General features: G+C 39.4%; 1 protein-coding gene across 5 annotated transcripts in view; it reads right to left on the reverse strand.

The window, feature by feature from the left end:
• dscamb (Down syndrome cell adhesion molecule b) overlaps window positions 1–27,470 on the reverse strand; it is a 121,359-nt gene that overhangs the window by 14,334 nt on the left and 79,555 nt on the right. For 4 of the 5 annotated variants that reach the window (XM_032509287.1, XM_032509304.1, XM_032509279.1 and 1 more), the window contains exons 8-26: window positions 26,752–27,024; window positions 24,056–24,334; window positions 23,670–23,789; window positions 20,859–21,038; window positions 11,335–11,531; window positions 10,790–10,886; window positions 10,381–10,509; window positions 10,092–10,259; window positions 9,205–9,275; window positions 8,323–8,566; window positions 7,273–7,419; window positions 6,022–6,177; window positions 5,476–5,609; window positions 5,066–5,219; window positions 4,717–4,834; window positions 4,443–4,609; window positions 3,240–3,338; window positions 1,570–1,758; window positions 818–1,108 (exon numbers count right to left, since the gene is read on the reverse strand). In XM_032509287.1, the coding sequence (XP_032365178.1) occupies window positions 818–1,108; window positions 1,570–1,758; window positions 3,240–3,338; window positions 4,443–4,609; window positions 4,717–4,834; window positions 5,066–5,219; window positions 5,476–5,609; window positions 6,022–6,177; window positions 7,273–7,419; window positions 8,323–8,566; window positions 9,205–9,275; window positions 10,092–10,259; window positions 10,381–10,509; window positions 10,790–10,886; window positions 11,335–11,531; window positions 20,859–21,038; window positions 23,670–23,789; window positions 24,056–24,334; window positions 26,752–27,024 (3,213 nt within the window). Of the gene's footprint in view, window positions 1–817; window positions 1,109–1,569; window positions 1,759–3,239; window positions 3,339–4,442; window positions 4,610–4,716; window positions 4,835–5,065; window positions 5,220–5,475; window positions 5,610–6,021; window positions 6,178–7,272; window positions 7,420–8,322; window positions 8,567–9,204; window positions 9,276–10,091; window positions 10,260–10,380; window positions 10,510–10,789; window positions 10,887–11,334; window positions 11,532–20,858; window positions 21,039–23,669; window positions 23,790–24,055; window positions 24,335–26,751; window positions 27,025–27,470 lie in introns of those variants that run through there. The other variant, XM_032509311.1, reaches the window with a different exon arrangement.

Consider the following 27,470-nt stretch of genomic DNA (forward strand, 5'->3'; position numbering starts at 1 on the left):
ACACACACACACACACACACACACACACACACACACACACATAACAAGCAGCTAACACGCAATACTCTTCAAAGGAAAATAGTGAATAGTCTGGAGTGTACCACAGAGCTCTCACCACCTATCCTTCCTTACAGCTTACAATATCCATTGTGTTTGACTGACACAATCTGTAGCCCAAGGCAAATAAAGTTATGCCATGGCCCGTGGAGAATCTGAAGACCGCCCTCCTTTTCTTACTCAGCTAAGCCATCAGAATAACTGTCAATTTGCTCAAAGGCTGACAAAACCGTCTCAAACACAAATACTCTTAAAGCACATATTATAGGCAGAACTGCAGAGTGGCACTTTATGCTAAAATATTGCTGAACTGAACAGTGTCACAAAAGGTGCAACACTGTTTTAACTGATGTTGTAATGTTAAAAAATAATAACAAAAGGTCTTAAACTCTGTCTAATTGTTCCTTCTTCTTTTGATTGTATGCTGATTCAGAGAGCCCTGTTTCAGAGAGAGCTACTGTAACACTGTCTCACAACTCCTTAAACTGGATGAAATCTGATATCAAAGAACAAGACTGCACTCAAAATCCTCTTCATTTTTTTGTTTATATTTGTTTCCTGTTTCATATTATTGATGTTAGGAGGGAGCTAACTACACTGACACGTTTGGCCATATTTTCAGTTTAGAGATATGTTTTATTACTTTTTTAAGTGTTCTTAAATTACACCTGAGTCACTACGTATACTTGTAATTTCATCCTGATCCAACTATCCTCACTATCCATGCAACTCTGTAACAATCTGTTTAATCCCAACTCACTTCCGTCAGCATTGAGAGTAGCAAAGGTGATTCTCTTTTCTGCTGAGCCAGCGCTGTTGGTGACCTTCATCTGCAGTTCGTACCAGGTTGCCTCCTGCAAGTCGTACAGGATGTAGCTCTTGGTCAGCGATGTGCGCTGGGCAGTGGTCCAGGTGGCCGAGTCCACTGCCCGGTACTCTAGTATGAAGGAGGTAATTGGACAGCCTCCGTTGTTCCAGCCAACCAGGTTGAGCCTGGCCCTGGTGGAGTTAATGCTGGTGAAGAGTTCATGGTCTTTGGCAAACTGTGGTTCTGAGGAGAAGATAGAGAGAGGGTGAAGCTGCAACTTGGCAAAGATAATCAATATTTCACAGTTCAAGAGCATAGTTTTGGAACATGTCTCACAGTAGGCCAAGATGAAAACTTTTGAGTACATGAAGAAAGTCAAATAATACATTGATACTAGTCAACATCCTCAAAGGAATATGAGTTACAGAGAAATACAAGCATTTTTACCCACAGGAACGTGCTCCTTTTAGTGGGTTTTATAGGAGTTTAGAGATATGACTTTTTACAATCAATGAAAACAAAATCATTGAAAAAAGACAATATTCCATTACCTACTTTTATATAATCTACCACTAGAGTTATTAGAGAACATTGCAATATAGGTTTGAGAACATGACCCCCATGAATGAATGATCTTCAACAACATGATTAGTTGTTATCACAGCACCGCATTGAGACAAAAAACTCAAAATTCAATTCCCTACCTTTCCCATGGGTCTTAGCTTCAATTATCTCACTGATGCGCCCTGGCCCCACTGCATTCTGGGCTGTCAGGGTAAATTTATACCAGGTGCCGCACTTCAGGTTCTCTAAACGGTATGAACGCTCACTGGGGCTGATGGGGAAACTGCCCCACTGCTCACTGTTGTCCTCTGAGTACTGCAGGATGTAACCTGGGGAAGCAATTGGTGAGAAGGGAAAATCGTGGAGACAGAAGATTTGTAGTTACACAGAAAATTGTACTTTTATTAACACATAAATTATAATGAATTATTTGTGGATGTAAGACAACAATTTGTTTGAGGACTTAAAACAGAATAACTAGACTAAAAATCTATAGCATGTACAATGGTAAGGTCAGGCTATAATTCACTAGAATGTAGAAAAACGGAAAGACAACTTTGCAATTCTTAGATCCCGCAAGTGTCACCAGAGAAAAGTTTATAGTTGAAATTAAACATGTTCATCTTCTACACGCTGGCTATTTTAGATCTCAGATAGTGGTTGTCAGGTACAGTGTGACCCAGCTTTCATCAAAAGGACTAATGCTGCTATTGTTTCTAATGAAAGTTAAAGTATTTAGCAGTTTCTGACTGAAAATCTGAGTGGTAATAATGAGTGGAAATATATTTTTCCAATTTATTGATTTTATTTTACCTAACTTGGAGTTGAATAATATGTAGTGTAGCATAAAAGTCTCTGAAAAGCAAAACAACTATGAATATATAATATCAGTACATTCACCAACTGTTAAATTTGGAAAATGCATACACAATTTCAAGTCTAAATGTAGCTGAACTAACGGATAGAAATCTTTCATAATTGTTTACAGCTACTACCAGAAATACAGTAGTTAGTTTTAGTAAAAGTAAAAGTAAATAAGTTGACCTTTTGGTAGCACAAAATACAAAGTCAGAGATCATTAAGATTGATCCTCAGGGCACCAAAAATGTCTGTACTGAATTTCAGGGCAATTCATCCAATCATTCATTTATTCAGTTATAGTTATAAGGACAAAAGTGTTAGGCCAACAGACCAACATTGCCTTCCCTAGAGCATGCTGTAAGCCTGGCTAAAAATAGACAATCGGAAGTGTAGGTATGTGTATCTTGGTGATGGATGACTCTGTGAGCAAGGAAGCAAAACAAATATTGCAGAGAAGGCATCATGAACAGCATTTATAGTGACTGCAACTCTAAAGACAGGAGCAGATGAATAGAAGCAATGATGAATCACTGCAAAAAGTCTCACTGTTATTGTGCTTTCTTCAAGATGGAGCACTTTAATCTTTCACTTAAACAGACCTAATCTTCCAAGCTGCTTTTTAATCTACCTTTTAGGACTCAAGTGTTCAGGTTGAACCACCAGATAATGAGAAACAGGAATATTAGGCCAGAATAAAGGGGGAGGTTACACTGGTTATCATAAAGAGCTGAAGGGTGATTCTTTTTATATTAAGGATAATGTATTCAGCTGAAGCACATTTGTGTACACATTAAGGTGTGATGAAACATCCCACTGTGCTGATTCAGATTCATTTGAGATGTGTGTGTGTGTATGTATGTGTATGTGTATGTGTATGTGTATGTGTGTGTGTGTGTGTGTGTGTGTGTGTGTGTGTGTGTGTGTGTGTGTGCCACTGCGTCGCTCTCACCTCTGATTGAGCTCCCTCCGTTATCTCCAGGTATCCATGACAATGTGATTGATGTGGTGGTAGTCTTGGTAACTGTGAGGCGTGGCTGGTCAGGAGGGACTGAGGACACATAAAGAATCAAAGTTCACTGCTTGTTCACTGTATTTGTATTAAACTGCCTCATGTCTAATTCAGTTCAACGTTGTACACAGGACTCATATTTCAAAAGCAAAATTATATTCCATGTACTCTTATGCGTTAATAAATATTGTAGATAAATCTTACATACACTTTCTCTGGTGTTAAACATCCAATTAGAACAAAACCCCTTGACTGCTCTCTTTGGGGTCATGGAGGGGTAGGAAGAACAGAAAAACAATGCACTTTATCTTTTGCCTCCCTTCTTGCTTGGCAGGCTATCCTTCTCAAGTGGAAGGATGCCTTCCCTCATACTCACACACAATGGCTTGAAGACATCATGACCTGTTTAAGACTGGAGAAAATTAGATACTCACTTCAATGGTACATTTCAGAAAGTGTGGGGTCACTTTTCTAAATGCATTCCAGACCCTATAAAGGCTTGACCACTAGGTGCAGCTTTACTACTACTAGCGCAGGTGTGGCAGTGAGCTTATACTATGTCTAATACACAGGCAGTAACTGGTGAGGGATTTTTTTTTTTTTTTTTATATATGTTATTATTATAATTATTATTTCTTGCACTTTTTGTCACCCTTCTTTTCACTTTTTATCTATCTAGTCCATGTTTATCCTAGGTACAGTGTATTGGTGCAAGCTATTGTTGATATATACAGAACACATGTTCATTTTGTGTTTCTGTGATGTTCATTCAGTACTGCACCTCTGGTATACTGTAAAAATCTTCAAAAAAAGATCTTGATTAAAAAAACTACCTCATGTCTTTCCATGCCTAATCTGCAACAAACAATATGGTGTCCCCTTTTGCGACACACTTCTGGACAATTACCTTTTGTTCGGGATGTGTTGTTGACTTTATTTTTGTTTTAACCTATGCTTCAATGCTTCAAAAGTAGGACAAAGGAACCTTTGTGCTTGAAGATTTGGTGGGCTAACAAATATCATAGAACAGCTTATCAAATCCCAATCCCACTCCTGTCTAATTGGCTGTGTTCACCTTGAGAAAGAAACCTGTTACCCAATGCAACAATATGGATCTTTTATGTGTGCTCTATAACTACTTGCCTTGGACCTGCAGGTTAAGTGTGATCTCATCAGAGCCCCAGTTGTTGCTGGCCACACAGCTGTAGTTCCCAGAATCCTCTGCTTTCACTGTGCGGATGATGAAGCTGCCGTTGCCATAGACACTACGACGACCATCCACAAGGACAGGTGTAGGAGTTCCGTTTGTGCTGGAGACAAAAAACAATGTTATTTACTTCATTATAGACCATAATGAAAATCCATGATATTCTATCTGTGCTGAGCAGAACTTCATTACTGTGTGTGTTTGACTTACTTCCCCTTGAGCCACTTGATGGTAGGAGGAGGGTCTCCAACAGCCTTGCATGGTAAAACAATGTCCTTCATCCAAGGAGTGGTCACTGTCCCATTGAAGGTCAGAATCCTGGCGGGAGCTAAAACACACACAAACACACACTTTGGTGACCTTGACACCAAACCTTGTTCACTTTTGAATTATGTATTTAGAACTTAATCAAAACCAATATTCTAATGACATTCATACATGGATTTTATACAATTCAACTACAAAAATGCACTCATTAATTTTAATTATGCTTTGGATGAAAATAACTATTTGAATCTAAACACTAACAAAGGTTATTGTCAGGCCATCTTGGATTTACCTTTGGCTAGAGGCTCCACTGTGATCTTCTCACTGTTGTTGCCATGACCAGCAGCCGTCACAGCCACCACCCAGATACTGTACTGTCTGTTTCGAGCCAGATTGGGGATCCTGTAGAAATAGGCATCTGGAGACGCCTCAAACTCGCTCATCACCTGTAAAACGGAGAGAGAGGAGAGATTAATGTATCATTGGGCAGAACTAGTGAAGTCCAGAGAAATGCCATGTGTGTACAGAAAACTGTCATGCTGGCTTTTCATGACATACAGATGGTTTGATTTAAAGCTTCATGTAGCAGCATGCCATGTTTTAATGTTTGAGTTACTCAAGACAACAATCCTTCAATTGGCTTTGACAAACTAGGTGGAAAAAAAGATCATTAAAATTCTTTTGGTATACAAATGCTATTACCATCGGATGCAGGTTAGAGCAGAAGACGATGTATTTCCTGATGATGCCGTTGAGTTTGAGCGGAGGCAGCCAGGAGACAAACACCACAGAGCTACTGGAGGCTGCAGCCTTAACCCCCGCTGGGGGACCAGGAACTGGGGGAGAAGAGAACAGTGTAGGGTTCAGCAGGGCCAAGATAAAAATATTAAATGTACATGCATATGTAGTTCTAGTATCTATTGCTATTGTATAATTGATTATCACCATGAAGCATAAGCAGACCAAATATCCCCAGTTTGTTTAATACTCTTGAAAAAGGTTGTGACACTGTCATGTTTTAAGTGAGAAATAAGTATTCCTCCACTGCACAGCACCTTATAACCTTGACTTTAGTCTATTGTCTTTCTGCTACATGTTTTTTAGAAGCAACTTAACTGTACTGACACATTTTCAGAACATGAACTTCAAAATGCATTAAAATGATAATGGTGAAGCAAACACTAATAAGATTTACAATAGGGTAAACATACATATGTTATTTCTGTTATATCTAGTAATGTATCGTACCATCCTCCTTAGTCCGGACGTAGATCTGTTCACTGCGGACACCATCTCCAGCGTTGGTAAAGGCTAAGACCTGGATACTGTAGTTGGTGTACTTCTCCAAACCGTCCAGCTCCAGAGACGGCTGATTGGTCGTCACATTCCTGATTTCTCCCAGTTCTGACACAGGAGAGGAGACACATATATAAGCCTAGGTATAAAAATGGGTATGCGCTATAGTGTACAATGGTGCATCTCAGTACAATTATTATGAACAGTTAATTTAGCATTCAACAGTTACCCAAACATTGGTTAGCTAACATTGTATTACAGTCTTGTGAGATACTCAATGTATGAATGCATGTACATAATAGATAATGTATGGGAAGCACAACTCTGCATTATAGTATAAGTATTTTACTAAAAAAAGATATTAAGGGATTTACTTTTATTATTGCTCTGATTCCTTTCTCCTCTCCTCTACTCCCTCATGTCCTGTCACTCAGAGCTAAGGCAACGGGCCTCACTGAGTTATTGCATTTTGAATTATTGATGGGGACCAGCAAGACTGCAGCATTGCTGCTATACAGCGGCTATACATTCAAGGGAAAAACCCAGGAACCACAGATATTCCCTCCATGCAATGCAGACTTTGTATTTCCACTATACAATCATCTCAGTGTTATGTGGCACAAATTGTTTCATTTTTCATCAAATATGTAAATTGAAATGTAGATCAAAAATGTATATTACTATATACAGTAAGTGTAAATAACTTCGGTAAAATTATACTTTTGGAAAATGATAAGAGTCAGAAATACAGCAGTGCATGTGCTTTTGTCTCATACTGAGATCAGTTGGAGTTGCAGTTAGTCATTTATCAGGAAATAACTGTTTATATCTAATCTAAATACACACAATACAACTTGAATTATCCAAGTTACACTACCTCTCCCACTCACAACAGCATCTTATAGTATGACAATACTACAGCTTCCTCTAGGGGATGAACCATGACAAGCAACAGCAATTAAAACAAGCATTGATGACAAATCAGTTTATGTATGGCCTTAATGGCAGATAAACTGCATCGATCAATAAATCATATCATTGTCTGGGTGTGACATTGTCTGGGTGGAAGACATGCAGAAAATGGTCACAGGTCAGACTCAAACCCTAGACCTCTGCATCAAGGAATAAACCCCTAGGTGTATGTGCGCTTGCGCTACCAACTGAACCAACCCGACCCCCGTCTGCATGTGTTGATGTTAATACCTCCATCAGGAAGGTTTGCCCAGTAGATGACTCGGTATCCCTGCAGGTTTCCATTGAGAGCCTCTCTGGGCAGAGGCATCCATGAGAGCGAGATAACTTCTGGGGACTTTGCTACGGCCAGGACATTTTCAGGAGCTCGAGACGGCACTACCAGAGATACAAGACGAGAAAAACTGAAGGACTGACAATACCAGTGGCTGTCTGTGCAGGTACCCTCATGTAGGCAATTCACTAAGTACCACAAATGAAAAATAACTGCTAAACTATATATATGTATGTATATATATTACACCTGGAACATCTGTTTGGATACATGAATGACATCCTCTTCCGTCATTGACAAAACCAAAGCTTATTATAACTACACAAGACATTACTGAAAAGTGGTGTTTAATTCTCAGATGGTTGTATGTTTAAGTTAATATTTTGTAAATAATAACAACTGCATCCTCAAAGTTCCTGATGATTATTTGGAGTAAAAGATCTTGCAAAACCAGATATATTAATATCAAATGCAAAACATCATTACGTGTGTCAAAAGCACATGGTATTTTTGTGAAGCAGGTCAATTTAGTCGAAGATTTTTGTTTTTTAAACCAACCTTACTAATTTATTATTTAGTGAATAATTGTCAAAAGTTTTTAATTATAAAAATGAGGGCTTCAAAAACAAAAAGGGACTCTTTATATTTTGTAAAATCAGCCTAAAAGTCCTCCTTAATCAGAGACTTTGATAGTACTGAAGCCCAAGCCCGTTTGTCGGCTGTAAGTTTACAAATGTCCAGTAGAGGGGAGCCTTTCCACAAGAATATGTTAGAGTCTTTTTTAAAAGCCATTGCATCTAAAAAGGCCTAGGTAGAAGAGATGTGGCTCAAAATAACAAGTCAAATAACAAGCAGTCTACAAAATAAATACAAAATATATGGTTATATTAACTTAAAGCAACAACCCAATACACTAATTACAAGACCCTCAGCAGGGACAAATGGACCCATTGATGTTTACAGTAACACATATATAACACATCAGAACAGCTCCGCCCCCTCCTTACCATCCTCTAGTGTTTTGGTGACGACTTGCTGTGAGGATGGCCCGGTGCCTGCCCTATTAGCAGCCTGTACCACCACGCTGTACTGAGTGAACTTCTTCAGGTTGTCCAGCACGATGCTCTCTGTGGTGTCTCCTGTGGTGTCCAGGCTGATGATGGTGAACTGGTGGCTCCCACCAGGGCTATACTCTCTGTAGCCCACCTGGTAGCCACGAATCACACCATTCTGCAGGTACTTGTAGGGAGGCTGCAAGACGAGGAGAGAAACCGCTTAGAAAACCAACTCATAACCTGTGGTGACACTTAGACAAACTATTCAAACATTAAATACTGAATCTAAAGCAAACAAAACATAATAATGCAGCTTGACTATGTAATTACATATGAAATCTCATTACTTCTCTTCTGTCCATTTCATATATTCATAAGACACTTATCATCAACTATTACAGGTTATAAAATAAACCATAACTATACAACATAGCTAAAAGTCACTGTAGCTTCTTCTTAAGCTTGCCTTGACAGCTTGTCTTTAACCAAATACTGACTTTTTAGCTACTTTAATAACACTTATTTATTTATTTTTATTCAGATCCTGATTAGCCTTCACAAAGTGGTTGATAGCCTTTTTGGGGTCCAAATAAAATTTACATAAATAACAATATAAACACAAACAGCAATATTTGTAGTAGTACTAATCCAGAATAAAGATTTAGGAGACCCAAGTCTCAGTTTTACTATTAAAATTATTTATTATTTATTTACCATTTACACATTCATATCATAAAAAACATTTCTTTGTGTTTCTCCCACCTATTAATTCAGGATATCAATTTCAGTGCAGCAGCTTATCAGTACGCAATTTACAAAAAATGTAAACTTTACCTTCCAGGAAACTTTGATGCTCTGTGGGGAGGTAGACTCCAGAGTGACATCCTGTGGTGGCCCGTCAGGAGCTACAAATAAAGCACATCATTCAATATGACTGCATGCTTGTGTTTAAATTGAAAAGATGATCCACCACTGAGAGCGAGTCACTTTTTATCCCTTTCAATTTCACTAGATGGTGATGTTGAGTCAAGAATATATTTTCCTTCACACTCTTATACAGTACCGTGCAGTTTCCACTTCAACTTAAAAACAAATAATTAAAAAAACGTGTTTAATCATCAACGTTAACCTTTAAAATAATGTGAGAAATGATACATGTTTTATTTAATTTGAAGTTTATGACTTTATTTTAGCAATGAATCTAGCAAAATGGGGCATTTTAATGTGCTGGTATGTCTGTGGGGGGATCATTATAGGCAATAGAAGATAAGTGAACACTGATAGAGCTGACTAAAAGCAACAGTGGACTGATCTGTTTCCCCAGATATTAAAGATGATGGCCTCTATTTCAAACAACCATAAAATAATTAAGTGCAAGATGACTCTACAGGTTTTAGGGCCAGGAGGAGGAAATTGCCACTAAAGCTGAAGAGTTTCCTTCCAAACCAGCATTCAGACACATTTTAAATTTTCTAGAGAGTATTAAAATGTGTGTTTTGAAGAAAGTGGAGTTTTTTTATGTACTAAGTTGCACCATAGTTTGACTAATTACATGTACCTCCTTATTGTTTGCAGTGTTCTTATCTTTTCAGTAACAATGTTATTTTTGAGCAGTTCATTTTTATCATAGACGTTATACTCAAATTAGGCAAAACTGTGAAAAATGCATTTAAAATGTCATATGATAGTGTTTCCACAGGACTCATGAGAAGCTCAGTTACCTGCTTCATCAGTAGTGATGGTGAGCTCGTTGCTAGGGTTGCTGTTGCCGATGATGTTCTTGGCGACCATGCGGATGTTGTAAGTGGAAGAAGGGTGGAGGTCAATAATCGTGGCCTGGTTGAGCTGCGGTGAAACATCTTTGGTTACCTGGGCTGATAGCCATGACGCTAGAAGAAACAGAGGGGGATAGTAACATTTTGCATTTCTTATTTCTGGATTTCTTGTTTGCTGTGTAACTCAGTAATTGTAACATAGACATAACAGGTTATCTTTTCAACTTGTGTCTACCTGATTTGTTCTTGCACTCAATATCATATCCTGTGATGGGGCTGTTGCCATCAAAGCCCATGGTCCAGCGGAGAGCTATGGTCCGATCTTTAACCTCCCGGATCTCCACCTCTGGAGGGTCGGGTGGTTCTGAGGAAAAGTGTGAACACAACAGAGTTAAAGCAGTAGTCCTGAAAGAGAACTGGATGGCAGGCAGACCAGACAGATGCATCGGTTTTACTCTGTCTGTGATTTCCCCAGTGAGAGATTAAGGATAGCTCTGCAAGGAGCAGGAGTTACACTGTGTGCCGAAATTAAATTAATAAATGAATACATTAAGTAATAAATGTTAAAAAACGTTACTACTCCTGGAGGGAATTTTCTTCCAAACAGACCCACTGAAAAAGCCATGCGCTGAACTGAGTCTTACCTTGCACAGTCAGCTGTATGATGCCTCGATCCTCACCGAAGGAGTTGATGGCATGACAGGAGAAGAAACCAGAGTCCTCACGAACGGTTGGCATAATCTACAGAGACACAAACCATATACAGGACATTAGGGTAGGCAGATAGTCTAAAAATGATGTTTCATGCTCGGGGATTTTTCAAAAAGGAGGACAGGCAGTGTACTCAACTTCAAGATTCTTCTCCTTTACCAGTGACGGGATAAACCCTTTTTATCCTGATTCATGGTGGACATTTAACTACTAAATTATCAGAAAGCACAGACTCCTTAACAATACTGCATTACAGATGTACTCATTCATACTGTGTTTTAAGCATTGAATTGACCTGAAAATAATATTTAATATTTTGTACTCTACTTGAAGATTTTAAGATGATAAGGTTTTCTTATGCCTTACCTACTCTCTCCTTTCCATCTTTAAAGATAATAGATAAAAAGAACTGAAGGTTGTGCGCCCACTAAAACTAGATTGAAAACCTGTTTGCGTGGCAGTGAAACTGAGCACTCACCACCAGCGTAGAGACGACTTCATCAGCCACCTCTTTGACGGTGACCACATATCGGCTGGTCTCCGGGTTGATGATGCGTTCTTCTTTCTCCCAGCGCACCATTATGGGTTTCTCCCCGTGAGCAATGCAGCTCATCCTCTTCTCCTCGCCCTGTGTAGCCAGAGTGGTGTTGGGGTAGGAGGTGATCATGGCAGGGACTGGATGGAGGAGACAGAGGTTTAGGGGAGAGAGTAGGAAGAGCAAGATTAAAAAAGGATGGATGTAAATGAAGACCTTATTAGAATGACATCAAATATAACCTTTTTTAACAGTATATTTACTTTCCTTTCCACCAAGGACCACTTTGGAATAATGTCTTTCATTGTGCCACATGTAAAAAGGTTTTATTCCAAAACAAAAATAAATGAAATCACATTTTGAAAAACATAGCACATATGCATTTTGTAACTGTTTCCTGTCTTAAACTGAGCTGACAGTTATGACAACCATTTAAACACTCCTGGGACCATCAAGAACTCATGTTTGAGTCAACCTGTCTCTCAAAATACTTAGAGATTGAAACTGAGCCCTTCAGGTAAGTCTGCGCCTGCTTTGATAATGACAGTGAATGGTAACTTGCTGTTTTCTAAGGATGAGGCGGAGAAACGGAGAAGAAAGTGGTGACTCCTGACTGAACTCCCAGTAGTCTAAGCGTGGAGCCAGTCTGGCTCTACGCTGTAACCACACACCAGGCTCATTAGTAACATATCTAGCCTGTGTGTGTGTGTGTGTGCGCGTGCGTGTGTCGTTTTGCAGAACTAGTATCTGTTGTAAATGTCTCTCACCGATACTACTCACAGTCTGTACTCACACTCACACTGTTCTCATACTCACGCTTTCTTTCATTCTGTCCTTTTCTCTCCACTACATGAAGCCATCTCCCAATTATTACACTCACAGAGACGTTCAGGTGCTATTCACAGTATAATTATCTCTAAAGTGTGAAGCTCCTGAGTTGGAATACTCTATGTTAACTTCTGCAGTTTGAGCAGACTGAATGAAAATGCTAATGTTAATTAATGTTAATGTTGACGTTATCTTAATTGTTCTTTAAAACATTGCAGGTGTAACATTACAAATGATCTGATTTCTGCCAGCTGGCTTATAAACTTGAAAAAATTTGAGTGAGTCAAAAATAACTGAAGTGTGTAGGAATCCTTTGAAAATGGTCAGAAAAAGGCAGGCAAGTTTAAATTACAGTAACTTGAGAAAATATTGTGTGGAACATATTTCAACATTAACAAATCCAATAATGTTCCTCTTACAATGCAGAAAACAATGGCCACTATAATAATCTACTAATGTGTTATTTCTTTTTAAACAAACCAGATTTAAATTCATTACAGATATTAATTTATTAGCAGACAGCAATCACCTGAAAACAGAGAAAAACATCACAGTCAAAATAGACTTCTCAAGTTGCTTATTTTATTTGACCAACAGTCCAAACGCTACGCTATTCAATTTAAAAGGATTTCCCTATTTTGCTTGATAAATAATTTAAAGCTACATTTACGTTTTGATCCACTTGGGGGCAGTGGAATCAAGTTATAAACGCAACACTGACATATTATCACCCTATTAAGTTGATATGGAACATGTTGGCAAACAGCTGGAGCATCATTATCATTGTTTTGGAGTGGATATGTCTTGTGCCCTCCTGACAAATGTGATACCAATATTTACTTTCCCTTTAGATCTGTTTTGGTCTCCACCAACTCCTGAGTGAAATGTTTTTCTCTCCTGCTGCTAAATGCGCAACTTTCTTTACCAGCTAGTCGCTTTACTTTGTTTAATGTGCGTTTTACTGCTTTATTGACAAAACAGCTACCAGCTGCGGCAATAAAATATGAGCTATTTGATCCATTGTTACTGTGTTGTGTGATCAGTCAATTCATTTTTTTTTACGTTAGACAGACCTGTGTTTAGTACCATATAGACTTAGACTTAGACTTAGACTTCTCTTTATTAATCCTTTTGGGATGACTCCCGCGAGGAAATTGAAAACCACCAACCTTTCGGTTGTATGTATATTAGAAGGTTTCCAGTATATATTAAATATGTGTTATGGTGAATACTGTGTCATTGAAAAGGACAGTAGTAAGTATTAAGTAATAATTCAATCTACACAGCTCTATAAAGAAGGAAATATCTCTCCATTCCCGTACTATGTGGCAGATACTTGTGTAGTAGAGGTTGGAGGCCCTCTCTTCCAAGAAAAGATGAAATTTGTGTGTTTGAGTCAGTGTTTGAATGTCTGTACACTCCAGAATAAAGTCTGTGTGCATGTGTATGACTGTTATACTGTGTGTGCATATGTATGGATGTGAGTACATGAGAACAGCTGTGTCTTGGGGAGCTAAGTGGGCGAGCACAGAGAGCGGAAAAGACTTGTGCTCATGACACATCTCAGCCACACTACACGATGGAGGAGAGAGAGAGAGCATGTACCCCTGCAGCGCTAACTATGATCCCTCTCCTTTGCTCTCTCACTCCATCTCCCTCCTCAGGCTCCCACCAGGACAGCGATGATTTAATGATGAGAGAGACCACTTTGATTATTCATACGCAGCAGACAAGTCCACCGGCCGTGCTGTTGTCTCACACAGACACACACGCATTTGAACATATACAGACATGCACGAATAACGACAGACGCACTCACACACCCATGCACATTCAGAAATACACAAACAAAGACAAATACAGAGATAGTGGCCCAGCACACTCATACAGTATGCAAGTGTAGAAACACTGACAAGATATAAAAAAAAAAAAAAGAAAAAAGACAAAACATAAGGATACACATGCACAAACAAATGCAAACCAAAACAGAAGCAATGGCACACACGAACAACCCAAAACACAATTTAAAAATACACACATGCCTCCCCTCTCACACAGTATTCTCCTGGGTCAAAACAGTATTTGTAGCAAACTTTGTAATAATTTGTTTTGGCTTCACACAGGCGCTAGTCTGATTCATATTGCTCGTACTAGAAAGTTTCAGGATGGTTAGACAATCACGAGTCAATTAAAGTACTTGAATTTATAATGAATCATTTGTTATTGTAAATTGCCCTGATGTGTTAAACCACACCCATTCGGCAGAACAAGCACGATGCTACTGATTATTTTTCCCTTTATTTCAGAGTGAGTAGATAGACAGGAAAAGGTGGGAGAGAGATGGGTGATGACACGCAGCAAAGGGCCGCAGGTCAGATTCTAACTTTGGCTGCTGCAAAGGCCTCAGCTTACATGGGGCACACGCTCATACTGGGTGAGCTAGAGGTTGCCCCAGCTCAGAAAGATCTTAACACTGATACTATTATATCTGTAATAAGCTATATCTGACAATAATATCAGCCGTGTATCAGTTGGTTACTGATTTATATGTGTACTGTGAATTAAAATGAAGAGAGTTAACAAGCATATGCACACACAAACACAAATCCTACACAGCAACACCCCCTCGCATACAAATGAACACATACAGACTCCTTCAAACTGTTTCTGACTTTTTCCTCACAATACATTTTCTTTTCTGATGCAGCCAACAAAAATCAAAAGGGGGAGCTGCTATACTTGTATGTGTGCTAGTGTGCACATATGAGGCCTGTGCATGTGTGTGTATGTGCACCTTCAATGCCCGCCCACCCCCGACATGATGAAATGTGTCAGACTGGGGAGTGCCAACGTTTAAACCTAATCTCTTATTCACTCGCAGCCCCTCCCTCTCCCTCGATCCCCATACCATCATCCCCCTTCCCACTGCCCCTGCACAGGAAATCGCTGATTTATTTTGCATGGCAACTATGAATTTTAAGTGAGTCCTATTAAAAGAGCCTTCTCATCCCCTTCTCTAAATGTTATTGCTGCTTAACAGGGGCTATTTTCTCCATCTAAATCTGTAGCCTTGGCAGTGGAAGTTAACATCGACAAAGCTTTTGTTTGCTCATCGAAAGAGAAAGGGCACGCAATGACAGCACGCAAGACTCAGCACTGTGTGTATGTGTGTATTTGTTTCTGTATGAAATTGTCTTGTATTAGAATATTTGTCATTTATGTTCATATGTATGTATGAGCAAATGCTTGTCTATATGTATATGCATAAATTAATATATACAGTATTTCTGTGACCTTGTATGTGTGAGAGTGTGGATGTACAGTACGTGTGAATGAAACATGTTAAATGTCTGTGTATTTAAAGGTCCCATGACATGGTGCTCTTTGAATGTTTTTATATAGACCTTTATGGTCCCCTAATACTGTATCTGAAGTCTCTTTCCCAACATTCAGCTTTGGTGCAGAATTACAGCCACTAGAGCCAGTCCCACAATGAGTTTTCCTTAGTAGGTGCCATTTCTGATGGGGGGGAGGTGGAGACGGGTGGGTGTGGCCTTGACCAACTGCCACTTTGCTTGTTTGAAGACCATGATGTCTCTCTCTCATGGGTGGGCCAAATTATTTGGCAAAGCAGAGAAAGGGGAGATAGCCTTGCCCTTTATGACCTCATAAGGGGCGAGATTCCAGATCGGCCCAATTGAGCTTTCATTTTCTCAATAGTAGAGCAGGATACCCAGGGCTAGGTTTACACCCATCGCCATTTCTAGCCACTGGGGGACCACAGGCAGGCTGGGGGAACTCATATTAAAAAAAAAAAACTCATAAAGTGAAATTTACATGCCATGGTCCTTTAAGATGTCATGTAGACTGCAGAATCTAAAATGTTCAGTGATCTTGGTCATGCATCAGTGGCCCGGGCTGAGGGGAGGCTACCCACTCGTTTCCTCCTCCTCTTATCACTATGCATCTGCCGTGCAGCACTTGCAGGGCCCCGGGCTAACCCGATTCTTTTTGATAGCCCATAATTGCTCGGTTGATGTATATTTTTTAATATCCAGCAATATTACAGGGCCTGGTAATAAAACACAGGCGGGTAGAGGAGAAAGTGCAAGTGGGAAAAAGGAAGAGAAGTGAGAAAGAGAAAGCTGAAAGGGAAAAGAAGGGGAACAAAGACTGGAGGTGAGGGACAGAACAGTGTGGAGGCTTACCTTTTACAAGGATAGGTCTTCAGCAGAGACGTGCGGTTAAATCTTATATAATAATAAAATTCCAAGTTACCAAATGACGTTGGTGGTGAAACTGTCTTAAGCCTTTGCAGATGGAATTAGAGTTTAAACAACATTATTTGTATGTATCAGTTTTCAAGCAGAATTGCTAAACGTGTCGATATGCCTGTCAAGTTATTTTTTCTTGATGGCCCATAACAAAATCTGCCGGTTACAGTAACGTGCTAGCAGATTTGATCAGTTGTAGCTAGCTAAATAACTAAGCTAACGTTGACTACATTAATAGTCGATTGTAATGTCTGAGTTATTAATGATTTCAGCTGACTCATTTTAAAATTTGAACCTTGTAATAGATATCTTAGCACTTGATGGCTACATGCTGTACATGATATGATGTTAAAAGATTTATGCTAAAGCCACGTGCAAGTTAGTTGTCCAGACATGCTCATTTTTCCCTGTTATGTTAGAGTAGATACAGTACACCTACCGCTTAATCCATTCCACACACATCTGCTCTTTTGTTTTTTGGTTTCAGATAGGATAAATACACAACCCTGCCCCCTTATACGAATAAGCAGAACAATTTTTTCACTTTACAGGATTCACTATGTTGACATTGTGAATGATTTAGAAAGAGAACTTACAGAAAAACATGCCCAGAGACACGGAAGAGCAGCACAGGTTGATGTATTTAAATGTATTACTCTAATATTCATCTGAGATTAAGTTTTACTATTTACTATTTTGTATTTTGTAAGAGTGAGATTCAATAAAGCTAAAAAAAAAATTGTAAATGGTAAATAAATGTAGGCGTTGTTGTTGGTAGTGGTCGGATTTAGACACAGCTGCCAGAAAATGAACAAGGGTATAAAATTAAACAAATAATGTGTTATTTATCTTTTTAATCTTTCTTTCATTGCTGGAAATGTAAGAAACAAAGACAGACAGAGAGTGCATGCACAAAAGAAGCATGCAGACTGCTCTTCCCTTGAGCCCCTTCGTCGGCTTCTAATTGAAGTATTGACGGATTTAAATGAGGCTGAAATGCACTCAAGAGTTCTAGTGACTCATAACACGCACACACACACAAAATTACACACGGTGCATGGAAGCAGACTGAACATAATGCGCCATGAATTGATACACAAATAAAAACTGATGGGATTGCAAACACACATGCAAAAAGTACAATAAGCCTAAAGTTTGTATGATAAAATCTTACTGTATCCTTAAAAATGAAAAGAAATATGCTCACAAACAGACATCCAAACATAGTGAAATGGACATGATGGTGTTGGAGCGCAGTAATGGTCCCCCTTTTTTTAAACCACTCATGCGAGTAAGTACACTTTTACAGAAAGCATCTTGAGTGAACGAGTACAGTTTGGGGTTTAAAGGGCATGAAATGTGATCTGTTGATGAGTGACAAGCATGTGGCTGAGCCAGCATGTAATGACTGAGCAGCCAATGACAGCAGAGGAAGAACAGCACAGAGTTTTATCATAGGCTCAACAAACTTACAGCTGTTTCCTGTAATGTGAATTATTCAAGCTGTGAAGATGACACGTCAATGCTAACTGAATCATAAATGACTTAAAGGTTTTAAATGACACTGCAAGAGAAATGTAATTTAGGAGTAAATGGTCAGAGTGTAAAAAGAGAATTGCACTCACATGTGTTTATTCCATATTTATTGTTACTGATGATGACATATTTTGGGGATGTCATTATGGCATTGTTGGCAAAACAACCAATCAGATACTCAGGCAATAAAGTTAGATTTTGTGATTACTGTGGCAAAATATTACTAAACCTGCAGCAGATTCACTAACAAATTGGTATATGGTAATTTGTGCTATCTTCCAATTAATAGCGTGGCTGCAGCAAAAGTGTATTAACTCAATGATAACTGCAAAAAGGAATGCTGCATGTTTGCAAAAAGTAAAAATGATATTCAGACGTTTTAACAGCAGGCGTTATATGGGACAAAGGCTCAGTAAAATAAATGTGTTTTATTTGTGCAGGGCCAAATGTATTGAGATAACAGTAGTTCTGAATAAGACATTTTCACGTTGGGAAAAAAAATAACAAGTTCTTGGCAATAGTACTTGTAATGTATACGATTGCATACTTCCTGAAGGCAAGTCAAAGTTACAAGAAGAGGCTCTGTGCAGGTGTGTCAGAATTGTTCAACAGCAAAAAGAAAAGTTACATAACAACTTCAGTATTTTTCTGTCATCAGTAAGAAGAAAAGACTAATTATAGTAACTGACAAACAAGGAACTATAGTTTTTGGGTTAATATTAGATTCCACTTACATAACCATAACCATGATATAACCATGTTCAACTTCAAAAATTACTTTTCAACTAAAAATTACCACTCAATTAATTTTCACAAAATGACTTGAAAAAAGCGTGATCATGTCTTTTATATAAATAATAAAAACTGTAAATAATGTTAGCATTATGGTTCATGTTAATGAAACTACTAGTTATGAGAAGTACGCCTACATTATTTAGCACTAAAGCTATACAAATTCCCTTTGATAGAGCCCAGAACAGCATGACACTAAATCCTAGAGCAACAGCAGAGTGCGTTCAGTGGGTCAAACCCCATCTCTCTCTCACACACACACACACGTCTCTCTCTCATTTACTATGTTAGATGATATTACTGACTATAAAGAGTAATGAAACTGAAACTACACGTGCAAACTCAGTTTACTTTTCACCCCCCCCCCCATTGCCCACAATCCTACAAGATGTACACCAACAAATCTATATATACTGTATATACTTAAACCACTGCTCTTTATATGCTCTTTATATGTTTTTTGGACTTCATGTCCTTCAAAACCCACACTCAAGGGACTGTCACGGCCAGATCAAATCACTAATTGACCAAAAGACCTACTGGACCAAAAACAAAAAGGTCAGCGAGAAAGGGAGAAGATCTGTGCTGTACTTTAGTACAACAACAGTGTTGATTGGATTCCTCATATAATCTTACCCTAACTTGTTTAGGGTGAGTAGTCTCTTTGACTCTGAAGGACTCATATTGGTATAATGGAGTTCAGTAGATACAGTACAAGCATATCATGAACAAATGCGGTTACCATTTAGTAGATGTATTTTATATGAGCTAAAACACAATATGTATGACACAAGACCTTGTTTTGCTAGTTAAAATAAAATAAAACGTTTCTTAAAACTCAATGTTTAATATTGGGACTTATAGATATGCTACTCTGAGTTGAGTCTAATGTAGATGCAGCCACAGTGTTTGTTCTCTGCTTGGTAGAAAACGATAGAAAAAAAGGTTAGTACAGCCATAGGTCAACTGCATAGCAACTGGGTGCTACAGTCAGCAAACTGACCTATGAAAACACAGAGAGCATGTTCTTCTCTGAGCCTGCTGCTGTAGCATTGACAGCATTACACTGTGAAGCTTAGTTACAGTGACACATGAATATCCATGGCATGCCAGCTGATATTAATAAAAACAAGTGCCATCCAGAAGGAGAGTTCTACAAAATTTATTGTGTTGGCTTCCCATTTTACAGTGAGGTCAAAAGTCAGGGTCAGTTCCAAGTTTCATCTCATCACTGAAAATGGCAAGTTTAATGTGTTTTCCTTGTAAATGTAACTCAGGTATATGTATCAAGTACATGTACATGTTTTACACATTTGTGTTCTATGGATCAGACTTTGGGCTGATGAGGACACAGAAAGAGGAAGAGATAGAGAGAGGGAGAGAGGGAGACGGGGCTGCCCGTCAGCGGGGCTCCTCGTGCTCCAGTTTGAAAACAGTAGCACAAGGAAAATAAGCCCCACTCACATCTGAGCACCATGAGGAGCCACTCCTAGCACTATAGGGGAGCTACATGCTAATGCCCTCTGGAGGCAAGAGACCTGTAGTCGGGGATATTAATATGCCATGCTTAAATATACTCAGAAAAGGGAGAATAAACTGTGTGTATACAGATAGGTTTGTGAAGAAAAATGCTCAATAACTCCTGGTCCTTTTACTATAAGCATGGACATGAGCATAGCCTCCACTATTTCAACAGATGTACTAAAGGTTTGGTCAGAATCATGACTCCTTTAATGCTATGCTTAACTTATGAAGTGTTTTTATTTAGCTGAAGCTCATCATCTGTACATCTCAGACTCAGTTTGTTCATCATTTGCACAGCTTGAATTTCCTGATTTGAATCTTACTTCCTTCCGTTCTTTTACAAAGTTAATGTTTGGACAATCAACTTTACGAGGAGTATAGCGATCAGTATAATCCTGCAACAGGGAATCCTTTTTAACGGCTGCTTGTGGCTGCAGCAGCCCAGACATTAAAATACACAATGATTACTGCCCATCAGCTGTTATTGATCGTGCATCAGACGCAGGCTCTTACTTTTGACAGTGAGGTACATGGACTTGCTGACATCAGCTCCCACGTCGTTGCTGACCTTACACAGGTAGAAGCCGCTGTCGTCCTCCAGCACGTGTTTGATTAGCAGCGAACCATTGCTCAGCAGCTGCACACGAGAGCCGCTGTTCAGTGAGATAGGCTGAAACTGGGGGACGCCCGCGCCTGGTAAGAAAAGAAAAGACAAAGGAAAGAGACACTGTAAATAATGAGAAAATAAACATTTAGACATAGTATCCAACTCTTTATATAGTCCATACAGTATGTTTAAATGTACACACGGGCCTATATAAGGATCTGTATGATGCATGTATAATGCTAATACAGTGCTTATCAGTGATTTGACCTCCAGTGTGTATGTATGTGTGTGTGTGTGTGTATGTGTGTATGTGTGTGTGTGTGTGTGTGTGTGTGTGTGTGTGTGTGTGTGTGTGTGTGTGCGTTTGTGTGCGTGAATTCATTTGACCATTTATCTGTGTTTACAGATTTGATGACAAAGCCTGTCAGATTTAGGGAGGATTGTAAACATGTTTTTTAACACCAGGCCTAAATCCTTAAACCACCAAACAGCTGCTGAGCACAGTGAAGCAGGCCGAGCTGCTGGTGTGATGCAATCAGAACAGACATAATGCTCATGTTTAACAAGACAGCAGATTGATGCAGAACAACAGGCAGAAGGAGAGCAAAGCAGAGATGCCCTGCTTTGCTGCTGGCCTTCAACACGGAGACGAACCAGTGAGATTCAAAGATGATAACTGTAGCTAGACATGGATTTTTATTGATTATTTAATCATGTTTGTCAACTCTCCGGGTTTATTCTTTGCATTAATGTTTGTTGAATACTAGATCCAGAAGAAATGGCCTTGGTTGAGGACAGACTAATCCTAAAGCAATGTATTGGTCTGGTTTCAGAACAAGACGAGTAATGCTGTGCACGTGTCTTTTCACAATTCGTAAAAATCCAATACAACTGATATATGGTATCCATCACTGAAGCATCGTTGAAATAATTGGACTTGGCATCTCTGACATATTCTGGCCTGCTGCCTGCCAGCATGTAATTAATACCTATCTTTTTAAATAGAAAATTATATAATCACTCTTGTTCTATTGTCAAACAATACAGTATCTCATTCTGCAATGGTGAACTTAAATCCATGTCACTGACAATAACAAAATAAAGCTAACGCCTTTAGCGCAGTCTGCTCTTATAGTAATGAAAGCACTGTATCCCACCTTGTAGTATTTAAACACATGTGAACTGAGCCAGACATTGCATTAGCTTGTGTTAAAGTTAGTGTGTAGAGATTAGGCTATTTAGTGAGCTGTGGGTTTTGATATTTAATTAAAATGCAGTCAAGTGGCCGTGGCTAGACTAGGGGTCAAGTGGTGACTTTGTTTCTGCTCTCATGGCTCTGACAGAGAGAGAGACAAAGAGAGAGAGAGAGAGAGAGAGAGAGAGAGAGAGAATTCTTCCTTGAATTATGGATTTTGCATATCCAAATGGTGCTAGTCATGCTAATTGCAGTTGACCTTTACTTAATGTTCCATATCTCCCAGGGAGACTCTTGTCTTCAACTTCTGTTGCAGAAAAAGACAGCCATTCTCTACACAAACTGCACTCTGGCTTACAACAAATTAGAATATAGCTTATACCTAGCCACCTACCCTGGATGCATTTTTATTCCTGAAGTGATTTTCATTGCTTATTTGCTCATTATAATCCTTTGAAACCACATATTACAGAGCACCAAGAAGATGTGAAAAACGGTGGAAAAATATGTGACAAAGGCTCGAACAAAACACAAAAACAACTTGGGGCCGGGTCAACTGAACCCTGGGCCACTTCCTTCTCTGTACTGATCAGTAATGGTCAGACATTACTAATCAGGCATGAGGCTTGCTTGTCTCTCTCACACACATACACGCCCGCACACACAAATCCAATCAAAGGGTGAAAAACACATCTGATTCTTTTATTCCTTTGATTACGGGGCCTAGTACACACACACACACACACACACACACACACACACACACACACACACACACACACACACACACACACACACACACACACACTTGAGTGAACAAATAAACACACTCACGCATCACTCCTCATTGGTTGTTGTCCTTCTGCTGGGGAAGCTTTCATCCCTTGTTTTATGGATGAGGGAGCAAACACATGGGGCCCCTTTTCATCTGCCCTGCTCTAGTGGCTAAACTCACCTGCTGCCTCCCTGCCTGTGTGTCTGTCTGCTAACACTATTTGTATATCTTTCTGTCTGTTTTGCATGTGTCTTTCTCTCTCTCTCTGATGATTCTCTAATTGTGCAGGTGAAACCCTGTAAGCCCCCAACCCCCGGTTCACAGAGCAGATGGCTGTGTGTGCATGTACTGAATGTCTGTGCATTCACACACACTGATGCTCTGGCTGCGGATGAAGCAAATGGAATCCACTTTTTCTTCAAAAGCACTACTACAGCACAAATTTATTGTCAAATGATAACTCTTGAAAATTGATTGCAGTTTGTGTTAAACATAGTGTAAATTATAACACTGCGAAGTATACCACTATATCCATTAAATTTGGGGTTAATTACTTTAAATGATGAACTTCCATGTTTGATTGTTTTACAGGCCCTTTGTATTATTACGAGCCAATATATTGGAGCTATTGCAGAGCATCCTGGTGACTCAAGAGACCCAAGTCTGCTTTCTTACTCTGTAAGTTTCAATTTGACAGTGAAATTTGCTTTTAATTCCAAATGATATTTCATGCAGTGTTTAATGTACCTTTGGAGTGTTCCCATACGATGGTGGGTGGTGGGTAGCCTTCAGCTGAGCAGTTCAGAGTCACAGTTTTCCCATAGATCCCATCTTGATCCTCAGGCTGAACCACAAACTGAGGAGGAACTGTACATACACATAAAGTAACAGTTGACAGTGATTCATTACTTTTTTTTGGTGTCTTTATTATGCTTGAAGCTGAGGTATGCAGGTTTTCATACCAGTCAAACACTACACCATTTGATTTTACCTTCAGCTAGACAGGATGCTCTAATAAGTGATGCTTGGCACTGCAGGGATTGCTTAAAATGAAAACCTGCACACATACTACAGATTATAGTAGTCCACTAGGTGCTATTAGATATATAATATGTTCCTTTGTGTTTTCTCACCTCGAACAATGAGCTGACTCTGGTGCTCCACTGCAGCAGCCTCGTTGCGGGCAATGCAGGTGTAGTTGCCGTTGTGGTCGGGCGTCAGGTTGGAGATTCGCAGTGAGCTGGTGAAGTCGATGTTGTCCACAGTCACACCCAGGCTGATGGGGATTGGCCGGCCATCTTTTTGCCAGGTGATGTCTAGCGGGCGGTCGCCTGACATGACCACGCAGGGGATGAAGACACGCTGGCCGATGGTGAAGCGCTGGAACTCAAAGGGTTGAATGTAGGGAGGGACTGATAGTGGAGGAAAAGAGACACAAAGATCAAATGTGATTTCAGCTGTGAGTTTCAAAGACCATCTTAATTCCCTGGATTCTGTGGCAGGTATTGTGTCCTTTTTCTCAGAGTAATCCTACAATCTTCTAACTATCTTCCTTATCCTATAAAGAGGTCACTGAAGGAACATAAAAGACCTGAATAGCAAAGAATTCTGCAATAATTCCCCGTCATTCTCAGACTGGAACATTTAGTCCTTTCAGCACAATAAGCTAAGAGAGCACACAGGAACAGAACAAAAAAACTTTGAGGTGACTCATTCAGGTTGCTTGAAAAAAGAAATTGAAGTGAACCTTTCTCTTTGTCTATTAATAATTATCTATTGATCTACTAACCTACCTATCTTCCAGCCTGGCTATTACATCAATCTCCTATTTTCTTTTTTATCCACCCATCTAAAAACCCTGATTGCAGGACTAGTGCATATTCAGGAAAAAAAAAACAAGTGATCAGAGTCAATCTGGCTGCATAATATAATGACACAGTTATACAATAAGATCTATTCAAATTGCCTACACTCTATTCTCTGGGAAATCTCCAGCCATCACACAAGTAATCTGTGTTTGAGTGTCCAGTGAGTTCAAATAACACTGAAATAAGCAGCACTTTAGCACCTTATTTAATTCACAACAAAGTGGAGATAATGGACTCCAGGGATCCCCAAAGACACTTCCGCATTTCAAGCATGAGCAGAGTAAATTAACAAATGCACTCGCTCACTATAGTACCACTGGGAAGTGTTGCTTTATATCATCGCTCTCTCTATAGTTCTCACTTTCTCTCTCCCTCTGTTTCCCTTGCTCATTTGGTGAGTGTAATATAGTGACAACAACCTAGTATACTGTACAGAGGGAAGAAAATTGGGCATAATGGGGAAGCCTGTTTTTGTATCACCTATTACATTTGTAAGATCTCAGTGAGAATCAGTCACTCAACTCTGTAATATCAGTGGCACTGATACAGTCTTCATTAGGTATCCTGATATACAGATGGAATATCAAATCACTTTAGAAGTCTGGTGAGATCTACGATATAGCTGTCTGCCTTTCTGTGTGAGTGGGCCTTTTTATTTATTTATTTTTAAGATTATTTGTTTGGCATTTCTGTCTTTAGAACAGCTTAGACATAAAATGGGAGGGAGAGGGGGAAGACCGGCAGGAAACTGCCGCAGGTCAGAGTCACACCCTGGGCCTCTGTGTCAAGGAATAAACCTTGATATATGGGCGCACACTCTACCAACTGCTACCAGGCCGCCCCCTGAGGCAATTCTTAGATGCACATGTAGACACGGGGCAAAAAAAAGAAGTGCCTCAGAATGTGCCTTACATTTCCTATTTAAACTATCAAATTCAGCTTTATTACGGCACAAAATATGAGACGTTGGCATGAAACCATTAAGAGTTCTAGCACAAAGTCAAAATGATGACAGTTGAAAGGAACACTTCAACATTTTGGGAAACACGCTTATTTACATACTAATGGAGAGTCCAGGAGGTCACAGAACATGGGCGAAAAATAGTCCCACTGATAACCCAGATTTGTTTGGGACATTTTAGGCCTTTATTTGATAGGACAGCTGAAGACATGAAATGGGAGAGAGAGGGGGGGAATGCAGCAGGTTGGAATCAAATCTGCGACTGCTGCAGCTAGGACTGAGCCTTCATACATGGGGCGCACACTCAAACAAGGGAGCTACCCATGTGTTCTGACTTTACCGAATTTTCTTAAACAAATGAAAATAAAAAAAAATATTCATTGGGGAGCTTCAGATGTGCTGGAAGGCAGAGTTTTTTACCTTTTACCGGGCTAGCTGTTTCACCCTTTTCACAGTCTCTATGCTAAGCTAAGAGGCTACTATGTGTAGACCTATACTTCACAGGAAGTTATGAGAGTGGCATTGACTATCCAATATAACTATCAGCAAGAAAGCGAATGAGCACATCTCACAAAATGTTGACCTATTCCTTAACAAAAAAAACATGTGATGACAACTACATTAGAAGATGTCTTGCATAACAACCACAGCACTGCATTGTTCATCAAATAAAACTAAACATTATAGTGACTGTTTTTATGGATAAGTTATATTTAATCATTTTTATATTCAGCGTATATCTGTGTGTCTCAAGTTGAAAAAACTAAATTGTATCCTTGCACAGAATGAAGAAAAATGTTTATATATATATATATATTACAATTACCAACAAAACATTTAATATCAAAATGAGTTTCTTGACCAGCTGCATGGTATCTTGACATTTCCTGCAAGCTTTTAAATACTTAATGCACAAAATGCATGGGAATAAAAAACATCTCAAGGTTGTGCAACATATTAAGCTCAATACACTTTGTCTACCCAACTCAATGGGACTAACCTCTCACAAGAACATGGACACTCTGGGAGTCCATCTTGTTGGGTTGGACCATCACCTTGCAGTTATACTCGCCAGCATCCACCTGCTGCACATTGGTCAGCTTCAGTGTGCCGTTGTTCTCAAATGCTCGCTGTCGGTGGTTAAACGGTAGCAGTGCCGAGTTTTTGTACCACTTTATGGAGTAGTAAGGGTAGCCAATCACACGGCAGTGAACGAACGCGTCTCGTCCAGCAATTGCTGTGATGTTTTTCATTGGACGAATGCTGGCGCGGCCTAAGGAGGGACAGAGAATGAGAAAGGATCCTCTTTAAAGACATTCAGTGGATAGTGACAACAAAAAACAACGGCTTTATTTTTGGTGTATATGTACATAAAACTGTATTTCTGACCCATGCCATTCCATATTTCTGCCGTACTTAAAAAAGAAATGTTTAACTGCTTGACAAAGAACATAAAACGGAAAGAAATTCTTTGCAGCTTTACATATACTTGCCACCAAAATACTTAGGTGTAAAAAAGAAACTGTTGTTTAGAGCTTCTTTGTCTTACCACAAGATACTAGTCTTAACTCTAAGCTGAATGCAGTGAAAGGACAACCAGATTAAAATGTGCTAACCATCTGAAGGAAAACAGAGCATTTAGATAACACTGCACTACTGATACTTATAACTCTGCTCTTGCTTCTCACCCACATAACAGTAATACATTCTGTGTCTCAT

This window comes from Etheostoma spectabile, chromosome 3 (genome assembly GCF_008692095.1).
Source record: "Etheostoma spectabile isolate EspeVRDwgs_2016 chromosome 3, UIUC_Espe_1.0, whole genome shotgun sequence".
NCBI lineage: Eukaryota > Metazoa > Chordata > Actinopteri > Perciformes > Percidae > Etheostoma > Etheostoma spectabile.